Source organism: Phalaenopsis equestris, unplaced genomic scaffold (assembly GCF_001263595.1).
Source record: "Phalaenopsis equestris unplaced genomic scaffold, ASM126359v1 Scaffold000263, whole genome shotgun sequence".
NCBI classification, from domain to species: domain Eukaryota; kingdom Viridiplantae; phylum Streptophyta; class Magnoliopsida; order Asparagales; family Orchidaceae; genus Phalaenopsis; species Phalaenopsis equestris.
Genome location: NW_018164705.1, coordinates 265,438 through 274,322, shown reverse-complemented (window position 1 = coordinate 274,322; position 8,885 = coordinate 265,438). Strand labels below are relative to the sequence as shown.

The 8,885-nt window shown below is 33.8% G+C and overlaps 1 protein-coding gene across 3 annotated transcripts in view; it reads left to right on the top strand.

The window, feature by feature from the left end:
* Positions 1–5,837, top strand: part of LOC110024611 (E3 ubiquitin-protein ligase MBR2-like) — a 7,718-nt gene extending 1,881 nt beyond the window's left edge. For all 3 annotated transcript variants that reach the window (XM_020724680.1, XM_020724679.1, XM_020724678.1), the window contains exons 2-6: positions 3,274–4,496; positions 4,578–4,628; positions 4,698–4,796; positions 5,038–5,193; positions 5,523–5,837. In XM_020724680.1, coding sequence (XP_020580339.1) covers positions 3,372–4,496; positions 4,578–4,628; positions 4,698–4,796; positions 5,038–5,193; positions 5,523–5,672 — 1,581 coding nt within the window. In that variant the 5' untranslated portion in view covers positions 3,274–3,371 and the 3' untranslated portion in view covers positions 5,673–5,837. The remainder of the gene's footprint in view (positions 1–3,273; positions 4,497–4,577; positions 4,629–4,697; positions 4,797–5,037; positions 5,194–5,522) is intronic.
* The last annotated feature ends 3,048 nt before the right edge of the window (positions 5,838–8,885 follow it).

Here is an 8,885-nt window from a genome sequence, read left to right as displayed (position 1 = left end):
TTTTTAGTTGAAAATAATGGCTCAGGGAACAATATTAGATTACGTGGCACATTTTTTTTTTTTCTCATTGGTTTGACTTGCTCTTTTCTCTCTAAAGGGTAATTGGGTCTTTTATGATTTCTTTTCTCTCTCTTAATTTTTGCTTGATCCTAATTTTCCATAAGGTCTCGGTGTAACTCCACATATTGTATTGGTTCTATTAGCTGTGACTCCATAAATAATATTAGATCACACATCTCTGGAGGCCTTATTAATGTGGATCATGCCTAAAGCAAGGAACCAAACTATGGAGCACCCGAAATGGAAAATTGCTTACACAATAACAACCTAATGACTATGTCACTCTAAGCAACTGCAATACATGGAGGATCAACTTATAAGGATGATTTAGAGAATCTTTGAGTCCTTTCCTTAAGTTGCTTCTTTCGCTCTATTCCATCGAAATTACTAATCAACCATCTCTCTTTCCTAGTTCATGATGCCCACTCTTGATCGCTATAAAGGGATTATAGAATCATTCAACCACAATATTCACTTTGGGTTGATAATTTTCCTTATAATCACCAAAAGTGCGGTAGGGCACATATTTCTTTTCATCATATTTAAGTTGGTGTTATTGCTGTGGTTCTCTTGCTTGTCTATAGTAACGTGCACAGTGATATGCATAAGTTGTATGCTCCTGGCCTATCAAATTATTACATCTTCCACAAAGACTATGGTCACAACATAAAAGAATGTCATCACTTCTTAGCCCCTCATCGTAGAATTCATATGCATTGATAAGTTAAAGGGGTTCATTATTACTGGTCTGACATGAAGAACCAGTAAGGCATCAGTAGAACAACTAGCCTACCCTAACTTATCATTTTTCATCATAAATCTATTCATCACATTAAATTTAAAACATTTCATTTGAAGACTGTTAAACTAAAGGGAAACATGAAAAGCCAAAGCTGTCATCTCAAGAATAGAAGAATACCACAATTTCATAACTTTAATTTTTAATTAATAAATTAAGAAATAAATTCAAATTTTTATTATTATTTTTTTGTTTACTTAAGAAACCTCTGTTACTGCAAAAACTTGGAATTTATCATTCATTTAATTATATTTAATTGGACTTGGGGAATTCGGCCCTTGTAATTTGTTAATTTATGATATTTTAGCAAATTTTTATAAAATTAACAACTTGCTACGTGCAGAAATTTATCTTCATGATTAAAAAAAATATTAATTTTTCTATTAATTTGACAATTTATTGTTTTTTATAAATTTATCAATCTATAAGTTTTAAAAGAATTTAAAAATCTCATACATGTAGAAATTTGTCAACCTATCATTTAACACCCAAGCAAACTCATCCCAAGAAAAAAATCTATTACACTCAAAGAATTTAACAGTTCGTTATACTCAGAAAACTCACACTTAAGAAAATACAAGTTGCTTAACGAACTTGACAACTCACTTCACTCCGAGAACTCGTATGATAGTTCTAACTTGGAAACTCAGACATTCTAGGATTTATTATCAAGTTAGGCCTTAAAAGTTAGCACTCGACATTCTACATTTAATCAACTAAACTTCAAGTTTGTGGTGAAGTAGTTGCGTAGACTCGACTCCTCTTCCATAAACTTCACACTCCTTGCCATAGAGAAAGTGAATCCCCTCTTAGGAAGTAGAAAAAAAGAAGATGGAGGAAGAGAGAAGCAGAAGCTCAAACATGGTGGATGTTTAAAGCGCAGGAAATCCAAGTAAGATTGAGAGCACATGTTGGTAAATTGTGGAGGCCTTTTTTTGCTCTATAAAGATAACTACAAAAATATTTGCGATTATTTCATTATGGGAATTTTATGAATATTTTGGTTCTCAAATTCTTTTGTTCTTTTACAGAGAGGGTGTCATCTTATTTTCTTAAAAACCATGTTTATGTTTCTTCACAATTAATAGTAAAATTTGCAACATCATCAACAGGATGTGACATTAAATTTTGTAAACTTGTATAAAATTTGTAGTCTTTGTGTGTTAATTTTCTTTTTGTTTTCTTCTTTTTTTGCTGTGTGTTTGAATAGATTTATCTATTTTGTATAGGGCTGTAAAGGAAAGCCGACTCCCATATTAAATCTTATTTATAAGCAAAAAGTAAAAAGCTTTCACTTCACAAGCCGTTTCATGTAGTCATTTCAATGAAATTATCCATCAAATTGCAATATATATATAGATACAATGTTCTTGTAATCTTCATTTATCAAAGGCCAACTTTTCAGCAAAGTTTATCTGCTTAGCAGAGGCCGATTTCCAACAAAGGTTGGCTTCAAATGAAGGACAAAATTCTTGCTACTGAAGCTCAACTTCTTAACAAAGAACTACTTCCTAGGTTGACGTCATGAATGAAAGGTTGACGTCAAGAAACACCAAATCTAAGAGCAAACTTTGAATTTTTTTTTAATCTACTAGGTACACCAAGAAAAATTAATTCCCATGAGTATGACTGAAATAAGATAGAACATCACTGAACTCATCATACAATGACATCCCAAATCCTTCTAGCAGACTACATAACCTTGGCTTGAGTGCAACTTCGTGAGAAATGGTGCCAATCTTCAATTGATACAAAAGGAATTCACGGCCTATCGAGGAACATATTTACACCCATGGTCACTTAAATCAGCCTGAGTAAGTCATCATAAGAGCTTAAATCAAGTTTAGTAAGTCTTTTACACTGAACAGGCTCATATCGCCATAAACTTTATTCTTTCCAAGTTAGAAGCTCGCAAAACATTGAAGTGCCAAGAGCTGAGACTTCTCAATGCTGTCTACGAAAAATCTCATGTACTTATTATTTTCTCCTGTAGCCCATCTTCTGTCATTGACCTTGATCCTCACCAATAAATAGTATGCCACAACTGATCTGCAGGAATTAGTAATTTGATTCACCAAATCTAGTATATAACTCGGTAATTTTGGCAAAATTCTGCCTTATTGAAATTTATTTAGATTGTCTCACATTACTCTCGCTCTCGCAACTTGGTTTGATTTATTGTTTATCTCAAAATTCAATTGACTCTATTGTGATCTCTTTTATTTTTCTTCTTTGGGTTTGATTCTAATTTACAATAAAGTCTTTATGTAACTCCACGGAAAATATTGGATCCAATAATTATAGTTGTTGGAACTATCTTCAGCATTTGTGGTTGCACTCAAGGAGAATCCTATTTCTACATGTTCCTTTTCTTTCTTTGCAGTCTTTGCTAAGAATTTTTTTCTATTTTGTAGATTTTATGTTCGGCTACAATTTTCTGTTTAAGAACATTCCTGCATTCCAACCATAAGATCTAGGACTTGATCTTTCTTCTACTCCATCTTGTTTTTCCATGGATGGTTACAATGGCAAGAAAATAGCTGGCGGGCCCAGCTTGTCCCGAAATTCTGGTCTTTCTTTTAGAGATGCAAAGCATGAGGACAGAAGTTTCCAATGCTGCAACCGTAAAGGGTGCAGCGCCAGACAAAGCTCCATCCCAAGCATCCAAAGCACCCCTCCTGAGAAGCCCAGATTCCTAAAACCTCCATTTCGTTTTAAAAACAGTAAATCTTCAATTGCAAGTTCTTCCAGCTCATTTTCATCCACTACCAACTTCGGAAAATATTACCATGAGCGGCAGAATCATGCCTCCTCTCTAAAAGAAGCAGCAGATGTAGTAGAAAGCAGCAACAGACAACCAGAGAGTGGAGACAGTTTTAATTGGGATGTACGGTTTCGTGGAGGAATTGAGAATAAAAATGGAAGAATTGAACCAGAACAATCGAGTGGTTCCACTGCTACATCTTCCTCAAGATATGGCAAGCAAATTAGTCGAAGATTTGGATCTGCCATTCAGGACACTGCAAGTTCATTTCTTCGCCGTTCCTCCGCACTAAGATGTGCCACTCAAGCACCAAAAACCAGTTCTCCAGTGAACAGCAGGCAACAAAATTATGGTTTAAATAACCCAGGCTGTGCATCCATCTCCGATGTTCTTCCATCAGGTTCCTCCAGTGGATATGATACAAGAGATGTTTCATTCAGAAGAAAGTTACAGGTTGGTGAAGGTTCTTCAAAGGCAATTTTGGCTCAACCAGATCAGCAAGTGCCTCAAGAAGAATCAAGACAGACTAGAATCCAAACTAGTAGGGATGTTGTAGTCTCTCGCAGGACCCGGCATGGTTCTTCAGGTTTACAAAGTAGAAGAATGAGATTGAGTGAGCCTGAATATGAATCCACTATTCAGTTGGCTGATCCTGTTTTGTTTTCACCACCATCCAGTGTTCAGTTTTCTGCTCAAGAAGATGTGCAGGAGAGTTCCCAAAGATCTTTTTCGTCTGGACTGTCTTCTGTATTTTATGATTCTGCATTTAATGGAAGGGCGGAGACAGGCCGCCGAAGCTCCCAAACTAGGTTGATATCTGGTTCTGAAGATAGAGATGATTACAGACGCTTCAACATTGAAGGAATTGCAGAGGTTGCTCTCCATAAATTTTACTGATCATGTATCTTAGATTAATTTACTGACTTAAAAGTAACTTTTCTTTGATATATTTAGATTTTACTAGCATTGGAAAGGATTGAGCATGACGAAGAGTTGACCGATGAGGTTTTTAATTTGTAATTGTGCTACTTTTTTTCTTTTGTATCTCAACTAAAATGGAAGTTTATTATGCAGCAACTAATGGTGTTGGAGGCGAACTTATTCTTGGGAGGTTTGAGCTTCTATGATCAGCATCGAGATATGAGATTAGATATAGATAATATGTCATATGAGGTATGTTTAAAAATAAAAAATCATGATTGAAAATTTTGGCTCATCTTTGTCTATACAATTTTCGGATTTCTATCATTTGCATACCATGAAACTAGCATATTCTTTGCATGGAGAACAGTATAATTTTCTACAAGTGATTTTCTTTTTCCTATTTCTGTTTCAAGAAACCTTTATGGTAATGGCTGCTTTGGTTATATTTTTGCCTGAAAGTTTTTAATTGAATCTCATTTGATTTGAACAGGAGCTTTTGGCTCTAGAGGAGGAAATGGGAACTGTGAGTACTGCCCTTTCTGAAGAGGCGATTTTTAAGTGCCTCAAGAGAAGCCTATACAGGTCTAACTTCACTTTTCCAAGGAGCTCTCATCAAGTCGGTGATGTAAAATGCAGCATTTGCCAGGTAATTTTGCCTTTTAGAATAAAAAATCTCTCATTTCATGACTTTTTTTTATGTCCAAGTATGATAGAGAATGTTTCGAAGCTACCTATCATGTTTAATCACATTATTTTTCTAGCTGAAATTCCTTAATCTCCTTGCAATCATGGAACTAGAAGTATGCAATATGGAATATGTTGATATGCAATAAAATTATGTTTTGTCTTCACCAAATAAAAAAAAGAAAACTCATATTCATGAGCTCTCTTTTTATTAGTAATGCTTCTATAATCATCCAGATTTTGAAGTTTCTGTTATGGCTAACTCTTTTGGTTTGTTTGATGGATTTTCAGGAAGAATATGTTACAGGAGAGGAAATGGGGAGTTTACAATGTGAGCATCGTTTTCATGCGCAGTGTATTCGTCAGTGGCTCAGGCTAAAGAATTGGTGCCCAATTTGCAAAGCTGCAGCTGCTTCCTATAAAAACAAAACCCAATCCTAAGTTTCAATGCTACTTTGTCCAAAATTATTCCTCTCTTTGAACCTTTTTAATCTATTTGTGTACATATATGACCCTGCTAAATTTCTCATTGAAATAAATTTCTTTTAGGACAGATTTAATATTGTGTACATTTCAACATTGTTTGGGCATCAGTGAAAATGTTCATATCATGTGTTCTCGTTAATTCAAGTTGGAGTTCTTTAGTTTTCTGTATCTTCGTTCTGTTTTATGATTTTATATAATATTCTGTTATATGTTTTTCGTTGTGTGTTTCTGAAATGGCTGAAAAGATAAGAGATGACTAATTTTTTGTTGCAGAAAAAAAAAATCATTCTTTTGTGATATTTGAATTATATAATACTTATTTTACTTGATTTGAAGCATTCAGAATAAAATGAAATCATTATAAGCTTTTTGTTTTACTCTTATGATATAAAACTGGTACTAGCTTCCAAACAGGAGATAAAGATTTTAAGGCTTTAGCTTGATCATCCGAACGCTTCCAAATGTCTCATTCTTTGAAAAAAAAAAAAGGAATTACAAGGCATAATTGATTGTCTTGAACTTCACCACTTTCTTACTCTGTAACTTCACCACTCTGGTACTCGGTTTTATAGATTTATGTAGTATCTTTGGCATTAACAAAGGAAAAAAAGAGGGCAAACAGCAAGGCAGGAAGAAAAAGATTTGTAATTTTCTTTTCAAATAAAATGCATTAAAAGTTTAGATCTATATTCAGAACACCTGAAGCAATGATATTTATAAATAATCATCCTGGTGATTTATGTTGAACTGCTGGACTGATATATTTACATATGTCACAATTAAATTATTGAGAATTCGATAAAAATGAAAAATACGGTTTCAAATTTTACGATGAATTTTGACATTAGAGCAAGAATGAAAAGGAGGGGCTGTTTTGTAAATAGCAACTTTTGGGTGGTTTTTATGTAACTATTTAATAATTGACATGGATGATGATGTATCCTCTAGAATTTAGAATAGGTGGTTAAATTAAGAAATTTCGTAGGAGAATTAAGAGAAAGAGATGGTCATGAAAATATAATGATAAATTTTATAAAATTACAATTAAGTCTTCAATAATCTTTTGTCAATAAAAAAAATTTTATATAAAACATTTTTAGGCTTACATTTTGATGTGATTATGATACTTAATATATCATTAACAATTTCATCATTTGACGCGAATCGCAGGACAATTTTTTTAGCAAGAAATGATCGAACTTCGATTGAAAATCATGAAAAACGCTGATTTCAGCAAACTTGCAATCAAATTAATATGCTCGACAGTATGAACCCAATGATACTAAAATTGTAAATAAATATCACTCCAATTATTCATCTCATATAATATGTTTTTTTTTTTATTGGCATTCAGCTTTTTGATATACCATCTTATATCAACCATTTATGTTCTGCTCAACATGATAACACTCGCAAAAGAATATTGATGACTTAATTGTAATTTTATAAAATTTATCTTTATATTTTCATGATCGTCTCTTTTTCCTAATTATACTAAGAAATTTCTTAAATTAACCACCTCATCATTCAGTCTATTATTAAATATCATAGATATAAACTCCTAATGCATCTTATTTGAAAAAAAAATCATCAAGCCGTGCTTCTTTCCTTTGTTAATACCAAAGATACAGAGTGGTGGAGTTCAAGAAAATCAATTATGCCCTGTGATTTTTTTTCAATTTTTTTCATAGAAAGAGACATTTGGAAATGTTCGGGTGATCAAGCTGAAGCCTTTCAAATCATTATCTCCTCCTGTTTGAAAGCTAGTACCACTTTATCCAAATGTCTCATTCTTTGAAAAAAACAATATAAAATTCATTGGGCAATAATTGATTTTCTTGAACTTCACCACTGTGTTATTGTTTTATAGATTTATAAAGTATCTTTGGAGTTAACCGTCGTCTAGACATCTGGTTGTTGTGCACCTCGAGGGCCTACAATTGAGAGAGAACTTTTAACTTTATCGAAAAATATTGGTCTCTAGAGGAGAATTAGCTCGCCTTTCCCAACTCTTTAAAAGACGACGACTGAATGAGAAATTGAATAAACGAGATCGACACCTTCCAAACTTTCAGGCCATGTAGCATGAAGCACCTTGGGTGCTGGTCACTTTGCTACTCCGGCAGCAACAAGACAGGCTTTCTTCTGGCTGCCTAAGCTGCCACCACCTTCTCCCTCTCGGCCTCGCAGGTGTCGTAGCCGCGAAGCACAGTCAACCACCACCCGTCAGCCACCGTTGAACGCCACTTGCCATCACCACATGTCGATGACTATTGCTTGTAATCGTTATAGTTAGATTATGACATATATGGCTAACCACTACTGTTACAGCTTTCAATTACGATCTATATGACCAACTATAGCTATTGCAACCACTGACTATAAACTTTATGACCAACTACTACTTTTGTAGCAATTAAATATGACTTTTGTGGTCAAATACTACTATTACAACTTCCAACTACGGTCTTTGTGGGCAATTATAGCTATTGCAGTCGCCGACTACAACATTTGTGACAAACTATTACCTTTAAAGCCAAATTATGGTCTCTATGGCCAACAACTACGGTTACAAACTTCCATCTATGATCTTTATGACCAATTACCGCTGTTGCAGTCTCCAACTATAGTCTTTATGACTAACTACTGTCTTTATATCAACCAACTATGACATTTTTAAACAACTATTGTTATTATAGCTAAGAACCACATTTGTTGTAGCCCAATTATGACTAGTATAGTTAAACTACTATTTTACATCGATAATTGTTAACTTCGTAATTTCATCGTCTCTAATTTCGAAAAGAAAAGTGGACCATGTACTTACAATTATATAGTGAATTATTTAAATTGGGCTAGGTCTCGTGATTTTTCTCTTCCAAGCTTCTTTCACGTAAAAATACTGGTGTCTCCTCATTTTCTTTTTCTTGTATTTGTGCCTCTGTTGAATCTTCATGTATCCCTAAGACATTATTTATGAGTGAAGTAATAAGATTCAAAGTGCCTCTGTTGAATCTTCATGTATCCCTAAGACATAATTTATGATTGAAGTAATAAGAGGTTTTAAAAAAGAATCCATAAGAGAGTATATCTCCTTGGAAAGCTCCTATTTATTTGTGAGAAGAATGTTGTAATTGATTGATAATTTGTTTGATCAGTTAGAGGGAG